General features: G+C 38.5%; 2 protein-coding genes across 13 annotated transcripts in view; both read right to left on the bottom strand.

The window, feature by feature from the left end:
- Positions 1–5,466, bottom strand: part of Shal (potassium voltage-gated channel protein Shal) — a 116,677-nt gene extending 111,211 nt beyond the window's left edge. For 3 of the 6 annotated variants that reach the window (XM_033332688.2, XM_033332692.2, XM_033332695.2), the window contains exon 1: positions 1,180–5,466. In XM_033332688.2, coding sequence (XP_033188579.1) covers positions 1,180–2,294 — 1,115 coding nt within the window. In that variant the 5' untranslated portion in view covers positions 2,295–5,466. The remainder of the gene's footprint in view (positions 1–1,179) is intronic. The other 3 variants (XM_033332691.2, XM_076619738.1, XM_033332696.2) reach the window with 2 other exon arrangements.
- Positions 5,467–12,112: 6,646 nt separating this feature from the next.
- On the bottom strand, positions 12,113–23,780 carry RhoGAPp190 (Rho GTPase-activating protein 190). 7 transcript variants are annotated; one of them, XM_076619696.1, is made up of 24 exons: positions 23,514–23,780; positions 22,512–22,592; positions 21,890–22,236; positions 20,898–21,808; positions 20,611–20,820; positions 19,982–20,168; positions 19,778–19,893; positions 19,553–19,705; positions 19,231–19,469; positions 18,942–19,143; positions 18,701–18,871; positions 18,375–18,626; positions 18,128–18,306; positions 17,830–18,013; positions 17,527–17,735; positions 17,021–17,434; positions 16,702–16,941; positions 16,432–16,623; positions 15,969–16,021; positions 15,529–15,886; positions 15,320–15,451; positions 15,199–15,249; positions 15,019–15,115; positions 12,113–14,943 (listed from the first exon to the last, which is right to left on the bottom strand). In XM_076619696.1, exons 3-24 carry the CDS (start codon positions 22,058–22,060, stop codon positions 14,745–14,747), a joined length of 4,920 nt encoding a protein of 1,639 aa, XP_076475811.1. In that variant the 5' UTR covers positions 22,061–22,236; positions 22,512–22,592; positions 23,514–23,780; the 3' UTR covers positions 12,113–14,744. The 7 variants fall into 7 exon arrangements, with proteins under 7 accessions (XP_076475811.1, XP_076475813.1, XP_076475814.1 ...); XM_076619698.1 differs by having other exon boundaries at positions 22,471–22,592; XM_076619699.1 differs by having other exon boundaries at positions 17,527–17,717; positions 23,469–23,780.
- Positions 23,781–23,824: the final 44 nt, after the last annotated feature.

A 23,824-nucleotide genomic window follows, 5' to 3' on the forward strand; every position in this document is an offset into this window, starting at 1 on the left:
TTGATCCCCTGGGAACGTTAATATTTCCGAATGGCTGTATGAATCTGTTGGGTGTAGAGAGAAAATTCCCTAATTTTTTCATCGTTCCGTCGCTTCCCGTAAATATCCAGTTTTTCTTATATTACGCGAAAGATGGTTCAGCTGCTATACGGAAAACAAGACATTATTCATCGATAGGTAATAAAACCGAAAAAAGAGATGGTTGAATTTTTTAAACGCCCTTTATCAATTCTGCTGTATTCGCAACGTTCAAACTTTTATAAAAACCACGTTGTTCCTCCCTCTGCAATATTCTGACTAAAAAAGGAGAAACACGCCTCTGAGAAATCGAAGAAAAAATAAAAAAGAATTGAATTTAGTTTGCGATAGAGAACGAACTTCTCCCTTTCGCGAAGGAGGTAGCGTTTTTGGGAGATTAAAAACAAACACGAGAGTCGGGATTTTCCCGGTTTCGTGGTCACATTGTTTGAGAAAGCACAGAAAGGATCGGTCACTTTAATTCACAGCCAAGGAGGGAAAGGAAGGCAGATAAGTTTACGACGAAAACGGAAAGGGTTAAAACGCGAGAGACGTGGAAGAAATTGTCAGCGAGACTTTCGGGGTCGGTGCTTCTACTTTACTGTAGATATTTAGAAAAAGCAGCGTAGCTCTTCGAGGTAAAAAGGTCGACAACGACCTCTGTTTAAAAATATCACTGGAGACTGGTACTTGTTCCAGCTTCGGGCGGTTTACACGGAGCCAATTACTTTCACAGATGCACCCGTTACTTCTGTTTCATTCGACACATATCCAGTCGGAGCTACGAGTTACCCTGGCTATCTCGGTACTCCGTACATTCCCGATAACGTTAGAGTTCCATATTAGGTCGAGATATGTTACTTTTAACGTTTCGTTATTCGAGACATTCTTATCTCAAAAAATTATATGACGCATTGTTTTTCTCGGAATTTTCATGGAAGCACGAGAAAGACTCGAGAACAAAAAGTCAAGGAAGTAAGAAGCGGTGTATCTAAACTAGATCTTAACATTGTAAAATCTTTGGCGAGCGTTAAGAGAAAACATTTTCGCTCGTCGCGTGAGTTCAGGTTAAATTGCCACAGGATACAAATAAATTTCTGTGGCTGACTCGGAAGCCAGATCATTAAACCGAAGAAAAGCGAAATGCAAATCACAACTCACCCTAAGGTAGTCATCGTGACGATGGTGTACCAGAATGCGGCAGGAATCGAGGTGAAGTTCGTTCCATCGACGTTCTTCTCCGCGTAGAACATCACTGTGGCGAATATGATGATGGCCATGGCCAAGGAGAAGACGAGGAAGCCAAGCTCCGAGGCGCAAGACTTCAAGGTGTAACCGAGAATCCTTAGACCTTGCGAGTGCCTGGAGAACTTGAAGATCCGGAACACACGGAAGACGCGCAACGTAACGAAAGCACCGGATACGTCGTCGTTGTCGGTGATGCCGAGACCAATGTAGTACGGGAGGATGGCGACCACGTCGATGATGGACATGACGGATCGCGCGAACTTGCACCGACTCGGGGCCGCGAACAGCCTCAACAGATACTCCGCGGTGAATATCATGACGCACGCGGTGTCCAGACAGAAGAAGACGATCTTGTAACGTTCGCCGCATGAAAGCGTACCGGCGCGTCCCGGACGATTACCGCACGGCACGGTCTCGACCACGTTCGCCAGCACGCTCACGGCGATGAAGAAACCGGTTACATAGTAAAATACCAAAGCCGCCGTCGAGATGTGTGGATTCTGAAATGCCCTCCACATCTTTTGCCTGATGTCGAGTAACTGCTGAAGATTCTGATCCCCATTCTCGCTCAGCTTGTCATCCATCAAACGTTCCGCGTTCTCCCGTTTCCGATCGCGATAATCTTCGTAGCAACAATCGCCGATCACGTCCGGCAGGATACCAAAGAACGCCAACTCTTCGTCGTAGCTCGTCAGACATTCGTGCTTCGGATAGTGAAGCTTACCGGTTCTATAATAGTTGAGTATGTGACGGAAGATGTCTGGATCACGGTCGAAGAAGTACTCCTTGCTCTCCTCGTCGTAAAAGAACTCGCGCTCGTTCGAACCGAGAAGAGTGTCCGGATACTTCTCGAGGGTGTTCCTCCAAGTCTCGAAGCGACGGCCGCTCACGTTTATCAACAGCTTTTCGTCATCGGCCTTGCGACGATCCTTGGGGATCGGCGGCGGTGGCAGTGGATGTGTCGCGATCGGCACCCAACCAATCGCCGCCGCACGGGCGAATGGCAGCCACGCTGCCACCGAGGCCATGCTCGAAGGTGGAATAGTTTTCTTTCTCTTTGCTAAATTTGTCCACCTTTCTTCCCTCCTCTTATCTCTTCTCCTTATTTGTTATTGTTACTATCGTTATTATTTTTATTAATGTAATTTCTTCGCCGTACTGTTTTTCAATTTTCTTCAGTCTCGTTCACCTCCGGACTGTTCGATAGTTCGCCATAACAATTAGTTCGCGAACGATTATCTCGACTTCGACTATATATAGAAGGACTCTGTTCATGAGACGCGCTTACGCGTTTTCGACAGCAATTCGCACGTCGAGCGACGAATAAAGATTTTTATGTCCGAATACCGCCTTAATATTCGTAATTCGACGGCTTACATTCTTCAAGTATATCTCCGCGTTGGTGTTTTCCTCGGTTATCGCTGTTCTTGTACCTTGATCGCATTCGTGTGTTTTCCTCGATCGCTGTTCTTCGCGTGTTCCTCGCGAATTCTACTTCTCGATCCGTCTGAAGAAATAATCCGGCTAAAGCTCAACTGGGTGGAATTGCCGGAGGAAAAGTGATAGCTCGTCCTCGAGCTGAACCAACAGAAGAGGGAATTCCTCGAAGCTTTCGTTCGACGGATCGTTCGAGTTAAAAAGTCCTCGACAATCTCCTAGCGCAGCCGGTCGTGCTCGAGGCCTGTCGCGATTCGAACGATCTATCTATCTGTATTAGCTGATCGTGCAACACCGGCGGCGTTCCCACCAGATACGTGTCGACGACGACGACGCCGACGACGACGACGACGCCGACAACGGCACCGCGATCCTAAGATCGTGCACGACCACCAAGTCCGTCATCGTATCTCGGCATTCCTTCGCTTTTATCGTTTTGTTTACTTGCCACTTGACTCGCGATATTAGCAAGAGCAGCTCGTACCAGAGAAACGCAAGCACCACGACAACCAATCGTCTCCTGGCAACTTGCCTTCCACCATCATCGATACCGAGAGTTTCCGCCTAGTACTCGTTTCTCTGCGTGTTTCCCTCTTTCTCTCTCCGACAAAGTCGAGATCGGTATCGAGCACAAGATCTTCCACCTGTTCTTCCTCGTCTCTTATCCTGGCGTGCAACGTGTAGTATCGAATTAACAGCTACGATCCGACTCTTGCTCCAGAGTATCCTCGAGAATCATCGAAACGATTCTGCTACATTGTCGAGGTCGCGAGTGCTGTGCAAAACAGAGCGACTCTTTCTACTTTCATTCACGCGTGAAACTGCCTATCGAGGCCCAGCCACGTACTCTGCAACATTCTCGTTTGAACCACGCGGCGACCGACGAAGCGTGATATTTTAATGAATTCACGACAGCTTCTCGAACCCAACGCGTACCGGACGCGTTGTTGCGTCGAGTGTGATCGATGCAAACCTTCCAAGTAGAAACTCCCCGTGTTGGCTAAACACACTCTCTCTCTCTCTTTTTCTCCCTCTCTCTTCCTCTCTCTCTTTATCTATCTATCTCTATCTTTCTTTGTCAATTAATTCTCATCAACCGGATCATCGTTGCTTATCCTTTTCATCCAAAAGAAACCGAAACTGCACAACGATGTCACCTTCTTTCCGTCTTCTGCCGGTTGTACCAATCTTTGGCAAAAATAACACGCGTTCGATTCTTCAAGTTGTAGTGTCGTCGATATGAACGTTTTAAAAGGAATGAATTCGAACACCGAACCGAATGTAGAAAGAAAACTCTTCAACGACCAACGTTCGATCGCGAATGAAGGCTTTCAACGTCCAGCAACGATTAGAATATTTTCGCGGTTTCCCCGAAGTGACTCGCGAACGGAACTGGTCTCGAGCGATTCTCGAGCATAGTCCGCGAAACGGTCAGCGAACAGTGCGTGGCCGTGCTGATTCAGCCTGTATCGTTCTCGGCACGCGCAAGCTTTTTTTATTCGCTCGAGGCCCGTTGCGGATCACACAGCACGCAAGGACCACGCTGGTTCCGTTCGTCGACGTAATACGTCAGAGCGGGGAGGCACACGAGTTAAAAGCTTCACCGGTCGCGCAGATGTTTTCCACGACGCACAGCTCTCGCGATAGACGGCACGTCGCATGCGTCACACCGTGGGCTCCTTCCTCGTGACACCACAGCTCTACAAAGCACACAGCCTCCTGATTTAACGTAAAACCGTTACTACTCTGACCGCTCGATCAGCCATGATTTTCGTCGCGATTTCGACGCTTCCACGACCGATCTGTCTTTTCCACGCCACTCGTTCATCCCTCGAGTGTTCGACCACGAAAAAAACCGGGAAACTTTCGAGAGCGTCTCGTCTCGCCCGAGAACCACTCGTCTCGCCCGAGAACCACTCGTCTCGCCCGAGAACCACTCGTCTCTTCCCTTTGAAAAATGCTACCTGCTCCAAATCTTTGGTCCGTTTTTTCCGCCCTTCTCGACGATATGCCCTCGATCGACACACCGCTGGTTATGGAACGGCACAGAACAGTTTACGTTAGGAGGAAGATCAGGAAGCCGGTGCTCCCGCGACCCTCCTCGTTCGACCGGAACAACCCGGCCGGAGCTTCTCTTCTCTCTGTTTACAAACGTTCCTCGAAGCGTAACTGCTCAAACTCCCTCGATGTGGTTCGTATTGTCCACTCGTGTCGTTTCATCATCCTCGCGCACAAAACTACGCTCGCCCGGCTTCGTGCAGCGTGCACCCGCTGGAAAAAGATCCGCAGGATAAACGTTGAAACAGGCTGCAACCGCGGCGATGCTCGTCAGCGTAGCGAGATGCGAATCTTCCCCTCATGGATCATTGTCCGCGTGAACGCACAGACGTCGGATATGATCGAAGAGCGTCGAGATAGGAGAACGGAGAGAGAGTGTGGTCGGTCGGCCGCGTGCGACAAGTGTAAGTGTGCGCGTCAGCGTACACGCTCGCTGGCAGACGCGTTCTCTACCGTCTGGCGTACCCGCTCGGTTGACGACTCGCGACTGAGCTACTGCTCGCGGTGCGGTATCGGTCAGGCGGTCGGTCGGTCGGCTAGTCGGTCGGTCGGTCGGCTAGTCAGTCAGTCGGTCGGTCGGTTGGTCGTTAGCTAGCTAGCTCGCTCGCTTGCTCGATCGTTCGCTCGTTCGCTCGCTCGCTCACTCACTCGGTGGCGAGGTGACCGGCAGCTCCGGAAGGGAAGCGTGCTGCTCTCGAGCCTCGAGCCGCCGGAGCAGCCGCGACGCAGCGCCGAGCGAACGGTCACCTAGCCAAGGTCCAAATTGATTTTTACGTCGCGGCGGCGGTGGCGACGCACGACGGTGTCCCGACGCGGCGGCGAACCGCTTCCCCGTTGCCCGGGCAACCCTCAACTATGACGTCATCCCTCCCTCTATCCTTTACGCCACCCTCGCCTCTGCTCCACCACTCTACTTCGCCACTCTGCTTTGCCACTCTGCTCGCCGTTCCCCGTCTTTGCCTATCTTCCCGAATCCCCAGGTTCTTCCTCTTTCAACTTATCCACACCCCTCTCTTCTTCCCACGGCTTACCTTACCTGCTTTCGTTACCCTTCTCTTTTCGACAAATTCTCGGATATCTGTTTATTCGTTTGTTTGATTCCATCGCCGTTTCTCTTCTTCGACTCTCGCCGTGTGTTCGTTGGCTGCGCGTATGCGCGCGTCAAGGGATATGCCTCGCGAACCTTTCGCTTCGCCGCTTCTCCCTTGCGATTGAATTTAAATGTAGGTTTATGGGGCTACGCATGCTCCGGCCTTGTTCGCGCGACCGACGTCCAATAATTCCACGATCTTAATTTGCCCCCCTGCGCGTTCCAACTTTACACCAATTCCTCGAACGCGCGACCTCCTCCACCTGTCCTTCCTATACGTACACTGTACATGTTAAATTAGAAGTTAATCGAAATCGTTCTCTTCGCTGTTAGATTCTATCTTCGTAATAGTTTGTATGCTTGTAAACGCTTGATTACATTACATACCCACTTGTATCTTTCCGTTTAGGCCGTAGCTTATTTTCTTCCGTAGCACGTACGGAATCTTCATGCTGCAACCAATTACGCGTTAGCCCCATTTTCTTCTCCGCTCTACACGGTTTTCCTCTCCCCTTTACCGCATTCTCCACAGTCACCATTTCGTATTCCATCTCTTGCTCGCGCCTATCGTGCCCCTTGTTTCTTCCGCTTCTCCTTAAGATCCAGAGTTTCACGTCACTACCACTCGCTTCTCTTCCTCCCTTCCGTTGCTTCTCCACTTTTTTTGCTCGCCGCTGCTTTTCCGGTTTCAGCTTAGACGGCCCTCCTTCGTTCCAGCTCTCCCTCCGTGCTTTCTGCTGTTTTTACGCTGCCTCTTCTCTTATTTTGTCGCGCCTTGTTATTGCCGCACTCAAACCCTAATCTTCCAGCTTTCCTCTTGGAAAAACGCCTCACACCGAACTTCTTACCCCCGTTTCCTCTAGTTTTCTCTGAGATTTTTATTATCGGCTAAACTTATACCGTTTACCTGCGGTAAGACGGTGGCAGTCGGGATCTTTTCCTAACTCTTCCTTGGCCGTATTCTATACGGTTCACCGTAACCGACTCCTTAACGTTAATTGAACCTGGAAAATCCATAAAAGGGGACCGTCATCCCATCGTCATTCCCTTTGTGATACGGTACGATGTCACGATTATTCGGTGATGCCTGAATATTCGCGCAAAATCACGAGTGAATAATCTCACGAGTACCAGGACACGGCCAGCTGATAACCAGCTTGTCCCGAATATGCAAATACTGGCGTCATATTTGCGACGATTAGCCAGCCAGTTCTTGTAACGCGCTTTGAATTTTCATTCATTTCCGCAGCTTCTGTTTCCTCGTTTTTCAATGAGGCTCGTATTACGGTGACAGGCGAAATACGTTGCCACCGTTTCATATGAATACTGGTACTTAATACTGACAGTTCATTTAATCTAGAAATTATTCAAAAGGCTCGTATTACTTTCCACCGGGCACGCTATAGATTTTCCAACTCTTATTTTTCTCGATGCATGAAATATAGATGCTAAACTAACCCAGAAAGCCAAAACTAATAGTTACGTCATGGATCGAACGTTTTCGAGTTGAACCTGTGACAAAGTGCAAACGACGCAACGTAATCAAGCTGGGAGATGACTGCGAGTCATACAGAATACGAAGAAGTGGAACCTGCTAATGGCTACGCGTCGAAAAGGGAGAAGGGAGCAAAGTCTGTCGTGAACGTCCTGAAACCACTTCGGGTTGTCCAAGACGAAACGAGTGATGTATGCCTCGCCGGCAGGTAAACTGACGACGCTAATGAACGTGCGAAAGTGTGCAACCTCAAAACGCAAGTGCATATCCTCTAGCACGAAGTGTAACGTCCGCTTAAGTGGACCTGAGTTCGCGCTTTCTCCGGTTTCCGGCGTACCTCACGAACTCTTTAAGCCTCCGTTTAATTCTTTGTCCGGCCTCGTGAAAACGAATCCTTGCACGGCATTTCGCTCTGCTGTTTTTTTTTTTTTTTTCTTCTTTTCTTATTTTTTTCTCCAGAAGTTAACGATCAAACTTCACCGTCGTCGAAGATCGACGGAACGACGACTTTTAAGAAGTTGAATTACAATAACATCGAAGAAACATAGGTAAACTATTCTTTGTCCTTCCATTGATTTATCTAAAAAGTTTCATCGGGTTTCAGGCGATCCCCGTCCAACAAAGTAAAAGTTTCGTCCATCATTTACGTCGACCTCTTGGCCCGTTTTCAATGTTTCCACAAAAATGGCCGGCGAGGATACGGCCTTGTTGCCATCAGATAATCCTGCCTCCTTAATTTCTGTTGATCCTACCAGATCAAGGATCGAAGAGTAGCTGACTCGATATCAGCCGAGAAAATGTTGCCCGGATGTAGCCAGAGAGTTTGCCGTCGCCGACGATGTTCCTACTGCGAAGCTTTTAATCGGATTTCAACTTTGCTCGTGGAAGAAACAACAATTCCCTTTCTCGTCTGGACATATCGCGCTTTTATCTGCTCGCGACAATGGGAGATCAGTGAATCGAGCGCTACTGACGTTCAATGGAATCCGATGACAAACGATTCTCGTTATGAAGAACGAAATTCATCGAGAACACCACCACTGTGTATCGCTTTCGATCGATAAAACTATAATATAAATGCAAGGGAGGAGAGATTCGAAAAGTAAAATTCGAGAAGGTAAAATGCTCGACGTCAACGGATTTGATTGAGGTGGCGTGTTAATTAAAAATTCCAAGCGTCGAAATTAAAGAAACTGTTTAACAGTTGGTCCACGGATACGTAAAAATCGCTTGAAGTCCGTGGAACGACGTAAAAGAACTTCCTTTCGCGTTGGCCAAATGTTTCGTTGAAAAAAGAACGTAAAGGGAAAACCAAGAGCAGGAAGGAAACGAGAGAAAGAGAAACGAGCTCCAAATCGTCGACCGTCACTAATTCGAGTTCGTTTTAAGCTCCTAGTTCTCTATTTTGGTTTTCAGGGGACACTTTGCAGTCCGACCACGCCGTCCTTATCCTTTGCGCGTGTAAATATCACGAGAAAAAAACGATCTTCACGACGCTATTCACGATTAAAATCCTTTCCTTCATGGAAACCAGCTAGGAAAGGAAAGGGAACCAGCCAAGATGGAATTGATCCCGTTTGTCTATATATCGAGCGATCCCTCGAGAAGACTAGTTGAAAAATTATCCTCGACACGAGCGAAGGCGTGAAAATTAATTCTGAACTGTTTCAGGTCTTTTCGAGGGAAAATTGCCGCCTCGGACTAACAGTAACCGAAAAATATACCAATGTTAAGCAACTTATTTGGATCATTTAAAAAGCGAGCCGATTTCTCCAAGTCTACGGGAAAAATGAGAAGGATATTTCGTAGGAGATGAAATAGAAAAGGTGTGGACTCACCGGGAGAAGATTGGAAATGTTGAAAAGTTGTGATTCGGCTTATTGCGACGATCGCTCTTCGCGGAGAGGAAGGAACTGCGATTACCCTCGATTTCCAGAGTTTCACGCTGCTTACCTGAAGAACACGCAAGAAAAAAACAATATGAAACAAAAGAGAAAAATCGAAGGAGCAGACAAATTTCGAACGAGAACATTAATTCCGCTGGTGAAACGAAGCACCTCGTTGCAACGATACTGCAACATTTTTCACTTTTAAACTCGAAATACGGCTAAAGTGAATTATAGATTGCCTACCATCGGCCAACTCCAGGAATGTAGCAGCAAGGAAAGGAAAGCGAGCTACCGAGAACGACTTGCAGCAGGGCAATTTCCAAATTTAAGATTCTCCATGGCTTATCACCAAATAGTTTGCCTCTCGTTAATTCACGTATATTTTTTTTCTTTCGCTTTAAATCGAGCTCTTGCAAACAAAGTCGCTGAATCATAACACAAGATCCAAAACTAGCTTGTGTTTCTCTTTGCTCAGATGTATCCATCTGTTAGGACGAAAATACTCCATGTTGATGAACATAAAAATTGAATAAAATAACTTAAATATGAAACTATGCTACGTTCGTGACTTTGCTCGAATTTCTCTTGCGTCAATTGCTAATTTCCCTATTGTTTGGGCGGTTTTTGCTTTTTTGAAACCTCGTTAATTTTCCTTTTAAAAAATGTATACATTGATATCTCAATGAGCAGATAATTCGTAGCGAAAAAGAGAGAATAGTGGACAACGTTGAAATTGAACATAAAAGAGATCTTTACTGCTGAAATATTTCTTGAGCACATTTTTCATTTCCATCGTTATTACTATCAAGCAGCTTTGTGCAAGCGTTGTACACCTTATTTATCGATTTCACACCAATAGTACATCTAATCTTAAGTGAAGACTCTTAATAGATCCTCAAAGATCCTTCAAGCGATCGGCGCTTTTCTCTTGATGAGACTATCTGGCAAGTACGAAGGAGTATAAAAAGGTAGATCCATGGTAATTGTCGCATTACAATTACATATCAAACTAACAATTTTACGATACTATACAAATACTATAAAAATTTAAGTATCCTTTCCCCTCTCGTGTCTAGTAACTCGATAGTTTAAACTCTAAACTATTCTGTTAGTTAGTACTCCCTGATAAGGTCAGTTTATATAAAAAGTACATACAGATATATTTTTTCATCTTTTTCTTACGAGGGAAAAAGTTCTAACAAACCGGTCAGGAAATACACGGAAAATCGTGTCACCTTTCTTGCTACTTCACTATTTTATACTATGCTCTTTTCTGCTATAAAAATTCTCTTTTCAAGATGTAGAAATATCCGTTGGCATGATTTTGAGATATCCTTCGTAGTAAGCGGAATGTTATGGAGGACGAAACGAAGCAGTTGTATTTCAGCAATATCACTCTCAACGATACGGAAATATAAAGAACAATTTTAGAAAAGTGACAAGAATTTCATCTCGTTGATATAGTACCTTAAAGTGATGTTTTAAATCAAATTCCACCACGTATAATTTCCTGTATATTTTAACTTACGCCGTATATCCTCTTTTTGTAATTTTTGTACGTGCACGTTTTATAAAATTCAACATTAGTACAACATTGTACAACAGAAGATCAACATTAGTACAAAAATTGTATGTAAATACTTGTGTTAAATATTTCATATTATTCTATGCATTTTTTTGTTAATAATAAACGTTATTACATACATACTTGCTATTTATAGCTGGGCTGAACATCGTACGACAGATTATGAACGAATTTATCGAAAATCATTCGGCTTTTCATTGTTCGTAACGCGATACTAAAATCACTTTTTATTAGACGTTTTAATTGGTAAAGTTTCGAGACAATGCAATGGAAACACGATGCTTTCAATGCAATCTTCTAAAGAGTGAATTTAAAAGGATATCGTTGAAATAAGAAATCTTGATCATTTAATCGAATACAGCATAAGTTGCTCGAGGAAACTTTTAATAGTGAAAAGTTTCTTTCTTCAAGTACAATGTTTAATATCAATATCGGTACAACAAGGACAAACTGTATCCATTTTCATGTGCGTTATCATTATATATACATTTGTATCTTCCTATGTATATATATATATATATATATATATATATATTTATATTTGTATTTATGCATATATATATATGAATTATTTACAAAAGTCGTTACATGTGTAAATAACGATATTTAGAAACACGCAGCTTTCTCAATGATTATAGTACACTCCCTGAATGATGATAGTGAATGAATCGAAAAGTTCATAATTAGTCATTGATTAGTGCGAATGAACAGCCACTCTGTGCGAGATATTCTCGAGTTGTAAGAAATCATTGAACAAGAGGAAAGTGAAATCGAAGGAATCGGTGAATGGGGGAAAACAACAACGCAGTGTTCTGCGTGCCAGAGGCCCTCGATTCTGGCAAAATGAAAATCCACAAACTCGTGTAGAATGAATGAGTGCAGCTTCCAATTTTCTAATGTAAATTTAGTCTTCCTAAATTTGTGAAACCTTGATATTCTTGAAATACGCGGAATTCACGAAGGATGTCATTGGAAGCGTGGAGAGAAAAAGAGCGGAAAATCGATGGAACTTACAACGACGTAACGTCAAACTAACGATGAAACGGAGCAGAACTTAATTCTTCCTCTTCCGAAGAAATATTTTTAAAAAAATCCATACAAAAGAAAATAGAAAAATAATGACATTGGAGAGCACTGATTCGCAAAAATTTGTCAACTGGAGAGAAAACATAAACAAAAAGCATACTTAGAGGGATGGCAAAGCATAAGAGAATAATACGCAACGAAGATCAAGGATAAAAGAGAATCATTGTCAAAGGTATAACGAACAGGTGTTCGAAAAATTTAGCCAGTTTAAATTCAGCGACAATGACAGAAATCATGTCATTATTATTTGAGATAGCATTTGATCCATATCCCAGATCTCACACGTAACATCGACGTCTCTGTTCCTATTAATAACATTATACAATTATGTACGTACGAATGTATAAAATTCTGTTTTGTTTGTTTCATTTTACGACTAATACGGGAATGTACGATCCGTTGTTTGTCGCTAAGCGCCCTCGCGGCGCTGGTTAAATCATCGAAATATCGTTACAACGATTTTCTTATAAATACGACAAAATTTATCGAGAACGAACTCGTCGAGATCGAACAACCTTATCGAAATGGTTTCTTTCTTTTCCTTTCTTTTCCTCGATTCATTTACCTGCAATATATTCATCGTCAAAGGAACATGAACCTCGTCGAATTCGCGCTCGACAAAACCGGAAGTAACTTCAATCGTTACTCGCGGGAATGTTTCTTGTTATAGTTCGGATTATCGAATAAAATAAAAAAAGAAACAAACTTGCTCACAATAGCTCCATTGTCGATCAATCGTCGATTGACTTCCTTGATCCTACTTTTCTTTTCTTTCTTTTTTTTTTTCTTGCTTGACGATTCTTGCTTCCGAACATTTCATCCTCAAATGATGTACGGTTACATTATGATCGTGACAACTACACATGGTATGGCACACCTACGTGTGAATTCATCATTATTCGAAAAGATTTCGAATCGGACCACATTCCGCATTAATAGACGAAGATGTTTTGCACGCTGGAAAATCAATTAATGCTAATATACACTGATCGTAAAACAATAGCTTCGTTTCAACAAAGATCGCATCTATTACGTTAAGCGTCATTGAACAATCCTTTTGCCTTTCTCGATAGTTACTATTATACATTATTAAAAACAAGTAACTACATCACAGTTCTAATGGCTCAGTCGTTTGATCCGTTGATGCGTTCGTATTATCGAATTTCATCTCATCTTCAGAACAGTAACGACGATCGTCAGAACCTTTATCCATGGGAACACATAAAAGTTATCATATGTGTATGAATTTAGAATAATGGTTTTTACCAAAAGAGAATTGTATTTCGGGATAACGCAGCAGGTACAAGAGCAAAATGGTTGAACAGTTTGACGATCGGTTACATATCCTGCGACCGTAGTATTCTAAAGCTGTTCGAAAAATAAAATGTAACGTTGATAAGTACCTTTTGTAAATACAGACGAAAGCTGATACACAAATACAATATGCGATTAAAAACACGAACCTTCGTCTATTATTTAATTATTTTTATCAAATATAACATGCATCGCGTAAAAAAAGATAAAAGCGATTTGTGTAAACGTCATGGCGACCATTGAATAATCTCGAAAGTATCGATCGATAGTCGATCCTCGTAATTCTCGTTATAAACTTTTCGTAGCTTACAATCTTATAATCTTATGTACAATTATTCGCTTTATGAAACTTGAAAAAATGTCTGTGAGATTTTAGGTAAAGTTCTTAGCATTTAGTATTCCCGTGATCTGTTACAAATCCGGAAATCTTCAAGATTTACCTTAATAATTAGAACCATATCAATATCCTTACAATCTTCTTGATATAAACGCTTATTCGCTGCACATCTTGAAAAAATCGCAAATACATGTAACGCTTTTCATTTCCTTCATCTTTTTCTCTTTTTTTTTTTTGTTCGTTTTTGTTTTTCATTCAGACGGAATGGATATATTATGCATTGTATCACCAATGAGCTTAAATAGCTCTATTAAATCAAACTAAATATTCTGAAATACTGGTTCGAGAAAGAGATTTACACTGATTAAATGCAAATTAAAAATGCCTTCCAGACTAAAAACGATAATCGATTAACCGAAAAATTAAATTTTTCATAGAGATATTTTGATGTTTTGATATCGTTGCTATATAAAAACGCGCATGTATTAGAGAAAATTTGTATACCTCGTACATTTTATAGTAATGTCTTTAACACGTTTTAGAATATGAATATTTTTTTATAAGATTGCGCCATTTCTCTTTCTCTCGCTTTTTATCTTTCCCTCCCTCCTTCACTCTCTTTCTCTTTCTCTCACACACACGCATACACGTTGCATACAATAAACAGATCTTTTATTTATAGAAGAACATAAAAACAGAAGGTAAAGGAAAACAAGAAGATCAGATAAAAAAGCAACATCGAGCTCACTACGAGTATTCGCTATTATCAAATATCGAGACTTACACCTAAATATATGTTAATAAATACATCGCTCTGAATACATCCAACATGATACATGCATACTGTTATGACACGCAGATTGACTTTTTATTATTCGCATTATTATCGGGCCTGCAAACAGCCATCATTAGGGCCATTAATCTATCACTCCGTCAGTCACACTTCGCAATGAAACGAGTATGTAAACTTAAATTAATTTGTTCGGTCTTTTTCACGTTACAAGAATTATCCTAGTCGTAGCTCAAATGCACTACGATCAAGTCACGGTATATAAACATAACAAGACCAATCATTATTCGTAATCATAAGGACTAAACGGAAATAATACACATCGTATTGAAGTGTAATTATTTCACATTACTCGTACAAGCCCTAACTGTACGATTCGAAATAATGTAGTCTTTCACTACACCATTACGATAGCTTCTTCACCACAAAAGAGGAAAGGATATTGATCTATCATCGTCTGAACAACATCTTCTAAGTATGGTCTCATTGCTTCAAATCTGCCAAGATCGTTAAATTCTATAGGCAATAAAGTAGGCCACCAGCAGATTGCCAAATTTTTACTGTCCATACTGTTCAGCTTACAATTTTCAGCCACTCTAAAAATATATAAATGTTGCATTATAATGATTAATACTTAGATAATTTAAACTATAATGATAATAGAAACTTACTTTACAAAATGATGAAAGATAAATTTAAGTACATCAAAATTAATTGGATTCAATTTGTTGAGCATCAAACGTAGTGCCAATAGTCTGCAGCTTCGATCTATAATAAATCATAGATATTCATCTTAAACTGTTGTCTTTTTAATCTCTTTATTTTGTATAAATTTACTTAATGATACTTACCTTCCATATTCATACATGTTGCTGACATCGGTTTGCTAATACCACGGGCACCTAAGCAAAAAAGAGTTAGCTTCAGCTTTAAACAAACATTTCGGTTAATGTTAAAATTATTATAATTTACCCGAAATGTCCTCGAGTTCGCTCATTCGTTCTTTGTCAATCAATGGTGGTAGCCTTTTTGAAAAAAAGTCTTTTAAAGCAGTCGCAACAGCATTTACAGGTATGTCCAATGAATGTATGTCCACGTTTCCATCTGCAATAATAAAACAAGTTCAAACGAATATATAAAAAAAATTAATATTTAGATATGAAATCATAGAAAAGACTTACCTTCTTCAAACTTTTGAAAGAGAAGTTCAACGTGTGCTCTATTTCCAGGAACCCTATATATCCCTTCAGAATCTAATCCTTCATCTTCAATAAATTGCACACATTTTTCGAGAAACAGAGGTATTCGATTTGTTTCACTTTGTGCAAAGTCTTCGATTAGCGGTTGTTGATTCATACTTAATGCTGAACTAGGGCCTTTAGTTTGTTTTATTTTTTCTTGCTTCTTTTTCTCCCTTTCCTTTTCCTTCTCCGCGTGTTTTTTAAGCTTCTCCTCCTTTTGACGACGCTTCTCTAGCTTCTCATCTTCTTTCGCTTTTTGTTTATCCTTCTTTCTGTTTAATTTATCGCCATCTTTGACCTTATTTAAAATACCAAAAAGAATGTCTTCAACAAAATTTATACAGAGATATAGCTTTACTTTGCCGTATATTTTTACTTACACTGGGAGAATTAATTTCTCGTGGAGACGAAACATCTAAACTGGATTCATCATCTGGAATGTTGCCAAAGGTAATGTCACTCCCCTCCTTTACCAAAATGATAATAATTTCATGCAATATCAAATATATAAGAAGAAATAATTCAGAGCAAACCTTCTGTTGTATCCTGTCTGAACCATCTTAAAAAATTATTGGGAAAAATTCTACAACTATTATTTAAAATTTGTGATATTAACAATTCATTAAAATCCTCGCAATCTTTATTCTTGACAGCTATTTCGAATTAATAATTCGTGAAACTAATAGTACAATTACAGAATCGGAACAATGGCGATAAACCTTTTCTAAAACGCGAAAGATATGAAGCATGCACACAAAAGCTACCAAACATTTTGTATTCTTTTTTAATATCTTTTAGCATGCAAAAGATTTATATTATGATACTAATGATAATCTTACTTACAGGAAGCACTAAACATTTCTTGAGTCATATGTTTTACATTGTAGGGATGTTGTAATGATGTAGGTAGATGTTGTGGCAATGAATTTCCAAATCTTTTTCGTAGACTAGCAGCAGCGTGTTTATATTGTTTTGCTCTCGATCTCGAGTGGTCCGGATCACTAGATTCGGAAGAATCTGGTGTTTCACTAGACACTAATAAGAAAATCGTCATATAACATATTTTAATAATGAAACAATTAACAGAATCATCATAATAAATGCATATAATACCTCTTTCTGTAGGATTTACTCGCCAACTTTTATCCTCTTTAACATTATAATTCAGACCAACAATACCATCCCCACTTCCCATGCTAGCCAATGATGGGACTTTAGGTGCAGCGACAGGTATAGCCGTACGTTTTTTTCGTATCCTTTTATGCGATGGTGGTTTTTTGTTTACTTTACCTAAGACATCAGCAACCCTCTGTCTCTCCAAAGAACTCCATTCAGAATCAGAATCACTGTATGCTATAAAACAAATTATATAATTAATGAACATATATGCATTAATGAACTCCAATAAAAACTTTTTTAATTGAACCCTTACAGGGTTGTCCTTTCTCGCGTCTGTGACGTAACTTAGGTTTATTATTTCCGATAGAATCTTGTACTGAAGCATACATATAATCGCCATCGTAAGAAGGATATAGGCTTGGTACAACGTCTTTAACTTGGGCATATTCAGAACCTAAATCTACCAATTCAGGTGTAGCAAGAGGAGCATGACCCATAGTTATCTTCGGACCGTGTTCATCCTTTTCACCTACTGTCATTCTAGCTATGGCATCTGTCACATTTGAAAAATCTTTTAAATTTATTTTACCAGGTTGTTTTAAAGTTTGGCTATTTCCTTTCGGTCGCGGTTTTGCCTGGGAAATATGACGCCTGCCTGTTGTGAAAGCTCTATGGGAGTAACTATTAGTTACTCCATCTTGATGCATAAATGTATCTTTCACCCAACCTATTGCGATAAAAAAGGTATAAAAAAATGAAATCATATTTAAGAAGGTATTTTGTCATCACTCCATTTCATTTCATTATTATAAAACTAACCGGATAATTTGTTTGTAATGTCTCCTGGTTTTAACAGATCTCTCTCTCTTTCTTCCCTATAAAAATCTACTTGGCTATAAATATCACTGTCGTCACTAGGTGTAGCTCTATTGTCTGCAAACTGTTCATTTAATCCCGTGTCTCCAAGATCACCATCAGGAGTTAATTGCTCGTACGATTCGGAACCACTTCTGAAAGTTACAGACATACTACTTCACATTAGATTTTTGAAGTACAAAGAAATTTTTATGGTAATCACAATTAATTAGATGACATTTTAAGGAGTGATTTCAAATTACTTACCCATCATCTGGTGTTTGAAGGTGATAACTTTCATGTCGTGGCGGCGGCATAGGATGTAACGCAGAGTATTCCAAAGTTCCTTCGCCACTATCATTCAGATTACCTGGCTCTTCCATATTAAATGCTTGTTCAATTTCAGGTTTTTTCTCCCATACCTCTTTGAAGAATGGGGTATAAAATGCCGCTGTAATATATATATTATGTGTAACACAATATGTATTTAAAAGACGAGATATTAAGTTAAATTAAAAAATTTGATGTTAAAAAGTAAGTAGTGTCTTTAAATACTATAGCATACTCTTTTGTTGGCAACTGGATGCTGAGGTCATAAAATGCGCTTGCAATTTATCCGCAATTGCATTTCCTTCCGTGATAAGTAAATGACTTAAATCATTACTGAAGAAAGCATTAGCACCTCCAGTATCGGTCACAGCCATTATTTGTATCGGTAAGTTTGGTATATTCATAGAAAATGCACTATGAAAAAATGTTGAATTAAAATGATATAGTTTTGAAACATATAAAAATGATTATATTACACGTACTTAAGGGTTGCAAGTGATGCTTTCCTTTTTGTAGAATAAACCAATATGAAACCATGTACTAATTCGTCCCTAAATGCATTTGCTCCATGGAAGCTAGAAATAATAACTTCAACTCTTCGTTTCGATTCTCCTAGAAATGTTTCTAAAACAATCGATCGATCGCCACTAAGGAAACAACATTGATGATTAAGTAAAGGACCGAGTACGTTCTCGACAGAATACGGATCCCCACAAAACATACACATTATTATTCTAAAATAAAAATAATATTGATATATTTTCTCTCTTCTTAACATATAATATAATTTGCTTAAAAATTATCTTACCTAATATCCGGTTCCAAACATTCAATAACACTTTGGTAAATATTTAAAAAACCAGCTCTGTGATTTATAGATTGTATAAGTTGCTGCAATGCATCTTTCACAAGCGGAGCAGGGAACCTTTTGTCTTGCTCTAAATCCTCTATGCAGACATCGATAAATGGACACTGTAGACTAATGTAAAAATTGACTGTTAATTTTTTTCTATCTACAACGAAATATAAAGTACATGAGTAATTAGTACCTATCAGCAAGATTTTGACCCTCTTTCCTAAGTCTTATTGCTTCTAATTCGTCTATAGTTGATTCTGGCACAAACATAATAACAATAGGTAATCCTTGAAATGGTAACCTATCTTCTTGTTCTAAATTCGACAATAAAGTTTTCTCTAAAGAAGAACGAATATATTCAAATGAATAATCGTCTGCGTAAATACAGAATGAACCTGTAAATTTAAAATGCTCTTAGACTTCTATTCTATATAGTATGACTATATGTATATATATATAATAACTATAGCATCGTCATATACCATGAGGCATAAAGTCAGAAGTAGTAAATGAATTGTGTGGTAGTCCGACGTCACCATCGATTATTCGATATCCAAGTGTATATAACTGACAATCAATTTCTACTTCGTCGTCCTCCGTTTGTGCTCTTATTTCACGAGCGAATTCTTCGCCAAGTCCACTGCTTCCAAGTATGACTAAATTTAATTGATTATTATCAGATGTTAATTGCCATTGGCTACTGTGATTCCATGAAGAAGGTCTAAAAAATCATTATTATAATAATATTGGAATATATAAGAAATTTTATTTTATCTGTCTAATTTGAAAAAAACTAAATCTTACCTGTGAGCTTTTGTTCCAAGTATACGTTCTATAAGCGCATCCATGCAATTTGGATAAGCTGGACAATGTTCCCTTATGGGACAATGTACAAAACCCAAATGTTGAAAAAGCATTAATTTTCTATCTTGATCTAGCCTATCTAAAGCCTTATACCTGTACACCATAAGAGATAATTCAAAAATATTTGTAAATTCGTTTAAAAAAGAGATAATTTTAATTAATTACCTAAAATCATCCACCAATGCATCTGTTATTTCTTTAATATCATCTTGTGTTATAGTACCAGATGGTGCTATACTTTTAAAATGATAAAACAAATCAGCATGTTCTAGTAGTAGTTCCTATAATATATAGAATCAGAAAGTACAATAGAATGTAAAATATTTAGATTGTTGTTATTACTATTTATACTAAAATGTGTATCCTTACTTGAAAATTATGTTTTGCTTTCTCAATAATCTCCTTTTGATGTTGATCATATATTTCTTGACAATCATGGTGAGAAAGAGCTTCAAAGCATTCTCTGCCCATAAAAAGAACTCTAACTTCAGACAAATGCTTTCCTGGTGTAACATAGCCAGTTTCTTCCAATAATTGCTTAAACTGTTTTTTCCATCTAATGAACAATGTATTTACATAAATATTATCAAATACTTTCCTTAGTAGAATATAATTATTTATAGATTATTCATTTATGAAGTCTCAAGTATACCAAAATATATATATATATATATAAAACTATAAAAATGTTAGTACAGCTAATTATATATTTTTCTAAAAAACGATATTCTAGTATGTAAAGCGATAAAAAGCATAATTTACCTTTTAGGAAGTCTGCATAAAATAAACGCCACCCAGAATAAAGCAAAGCATTAATGTATTGCATATAAGTATTATTATCTAAAATGCTGAATAACTATATAACCTTAATAACTATGTTAAAGCATGTAAGGGAAAACTAGTGATTCTTTTGCTATTTCTAAGTAGTAGAATTTCAGCAGATAATAATTATAATAAAGTATAATCAAGAAATATATGCATATGTATGTAATACTTACTCTAATCGCCGCTGTTCTTGTTGCAATATATTTATATGATTTTTGAAAACAGTTTCTGCTTCTGGTGTTTCCAAAACATCATAAGGAATCTTTGTTCCATTGCTTTCACCAAAATCACAATCAATCCACGGGATATCCTCGGGACATTCATAAAAATATTGATGAAAATCGGGATGTTCTTTTATATACTGTTGTACTGCAGACCACTCTCTATATAAATAAAATACATGGATTCAGTAAAACAACACCTTCCAATCGTAATTAAAAGATTTTAGTTGGAAACATACTCATTAATCAAATTTGTTATATCAGGACATATTTCATGAAGAATTTCAGGTAGCATATCTAAATATCCTTGAATCTTCTTTGCCACTTGTTCATCTTTCAATTTCTTAATATGTCTCCTAAATAATCTTTGGGTTGCATCAATACCAAATAATTCTACAAATGTTGAAAATTCTTTATGTTGGGCTAGTTTTTTGGATGCTTGAGACCACAATGCTCTATAGTCGGTAATATGTATTCGAATCAATCTTTGTAAAGATTCTGTAGATGCATCCAATAATTCTTTTCTAGCTCTAGCTGCTTCCGCGAATGGTGTTAGCTTACTTCGCATTTTAGTTTTATCAATCAATTGGGCCAAAATCATAAATGCCAAATCAATATTGATATTTTCATGTGCAGATGTTTCAACTATTAAAATGGAACCTTTATATTCTTTACGCATTATTAATTTTTCAGCTTCTTTTACATATTGTTCATTAGCATCATCATTTTTAGTTGTTACCAAAACTATTGGTTTTTTAGTTTTCATTAAACTGTTCAATATATTTGCTACTATTTCAATCTGTTTTTCTATAGATCTATTTGGTACAACGCTTACATCAAATACACACAAAAAGCCATCAATATTTAATTTACCATCTGGTAAAACTTTTTGTTCATATTCTTTTTCTATGCCTAATTGATTTTTGCAAATATACATAAGCTTTTCTGCACTAGTAATTTTGGTGGCTGCACATCGTTTTGCATAAGGTTCCATTTTACCACCCTTAAAAGGCTGAAATGATGCATCATCTATAAACTCTGTATGTTCTATCACTTGAAATTGATACTCTGTCCCATCCTCTGCTGTTTTTGTAACTTCACCCCAATATAGGAAATGATCATTATTCACCACCCGACCACTAAAATCTGACTGTAAAAGATAATAGCCAATTAATAAAAGAGTAATCACTGCAAAGCATACAAATGTATCTAACACATATTTAGCTATTACCTGTGATAACACTGATATATGGTCCACATTATAATCATCATTCAAAGAACGCATAAAACGATTACACAGACATGACTTTCCAACACCAACTTGTCCTTTATCTTTCTCAGTGCCAGAAAGACCAACAACAGCAACATTGATGGTTTTGATATTATCACTTTTTCTTGCCATTTTTAAAGCTTAACTTGATTAGATCACTTATATAATTAAGTGTGAAAATAAAAATCTTTTCTTCATCAAACTTTACTCAGGACATTTTTAAGTACCACTATTAATAGTTCTTCTTATTCATTTATCTTTGCAGTTATTAAACATCAGCATTTCTCCCTTTGGTCATTGTATCAAGTCTAAAAATTTATATGAAAATCAGCATTACCTCCCTTTGGTAACATTTTCAATAAAATGCTCTTTTATTTTATCTTTCCCATTCGTTTACAACATTCATATATCATGCTTCAAATTTTTGTATAACATGCAAATTTACATATGAATAATTATGAACAAATGTTGTTTGCCAAAATTTCATTTGAGCTTTGTTAATGTAATTGTTATTATCGTAGCTTCATGAATGATAAACTAACATCATTAGAAATTAGTAATACAGATCTTTAAAAATCTTTACACTTTATCTTTTTCTGTAAAGCATAACATTCATAATTTAGCACAGCTGTGAGCAATGGTTCTTTGGAATGGCACTGTGTATCTGAAAAAAAAAATATTCATAATAGACTAATAAACAATATTATGAAATGTTAGTTAGTTGCACTCATGTTTGCACTGATATCTTTATTATGGAAATTAGATTAAATATTCATGATAGTATCCACTTCCTGAAATTCACATTAATAAGATATGTAAAATCACGTATAGAACTGCATTCATCATCACATGTATATGCACCATAAATTACATTATAAAATATGCTTTATATTAGTAAAACAAGAGATGAATCAAATGACAAGCAAACATTCGAAGCGAAAGTAATTTCCTCATCAACTGAATTTATTAGAGATGAAAATAAATTATTTCTCATATTATACAGGTTATGGATTCAATGAAATAAAACGTTAAGAAACTTTTCGAAATACATTTCTACGTTAACCTCCATATATATAATACGAATCTTGTAATTTCTTAATAATTAGAAATTTAACATGATAATTTTCCGTGGATATTGTGTTTAAAAATAATTACAAATAGTACTACAATGATATTGTTTTTTGTTAAATCGCGAAAGAATATAATTTATAATAACGACGAAGTATTTCCATCGTGATGTAATATATAGCTATATCTCTCATTAAAAATACTAGGTAAAGTCATAGACTTGTTATTGAAATTTACGAGACGTGATTCATGCAGCAGAAACAAATTATTCAATGTACAAATGACAGCTACGAATAGATCAATATGCATTGTACACAACCGCGGTCAATTTTGACACTGATGATAGAGTCCCGGGATTTCGACAAATTTTAATAAGATACACGACCAATATGCATGACACGCTGTAACTTATCCAAGCAAAATCAGAAAACCAATCAGAATATCTTGCTCCGTATAACAAAGGCTATGATACCTGTACAGATTTTTGTTCGGCAAGAGAACTATGTATTAGACCAACCGGCCGTCCCGTATAATTATTTTCTCCAGAAACTCGATCGATCCTTCACTGCTATAGAGCACGCACTCTTTCTTGATCTGTTTCACGTACACGGTGCACCGAAAGGCATCTACAACTTGTCTCAATGAACGTTTAATTCCAGGTGTGTAAATAACTTCACGTCAAACATCGAGTATTGCCCCATAAAGGAGCCATCTTGGTGGGTGGGCACAAGGCGATTAATGTTTTCAGGATAGATAGTATACGTCGAACAAGAACAAGGCCGTATCTAGCGTACTTCCTATGATTCATCTATATTTTAATATAGCATT

This window comes from Bombus vancouverensis, chromosome 7, assembly GCF_051014615.1.
Source record: "Bombus vancouverensis nearcticus chromosome 7, iyBomVanc1_principal, whole genome shotgun sequence".
Taxonomy (NCBI): Eukaryota; Metazoa; Arthropoda; class Insecta; order Hymenoptera; family Apidae; genus Bombus; species Bombus vancouverensis.

Bases quoted from the DNA above. Each gene is read 5' to 3' on its own strand.
- RhoGAPp190 (XM_076619696.1), bottom strand. From the start codon at position 22,060: ATGGCAAGAAAAAGTGATAATATCAAAACCATCAATGTTGCTGTTGTT. The intron at 19,894-19,981 runs GTAAGGATACAC...TATATATTATAG, and splicing joins AAGCAAAACATAATTTTCAA to GAACTACTACTAGAACATGC. The intron at 18,627-18,700 runs GTAAGATAATTT...TTTTTATTTTAG, and splicing joins TGTTTGGAACCGGATATTAG to AATAATAATGTGTATGTTTT.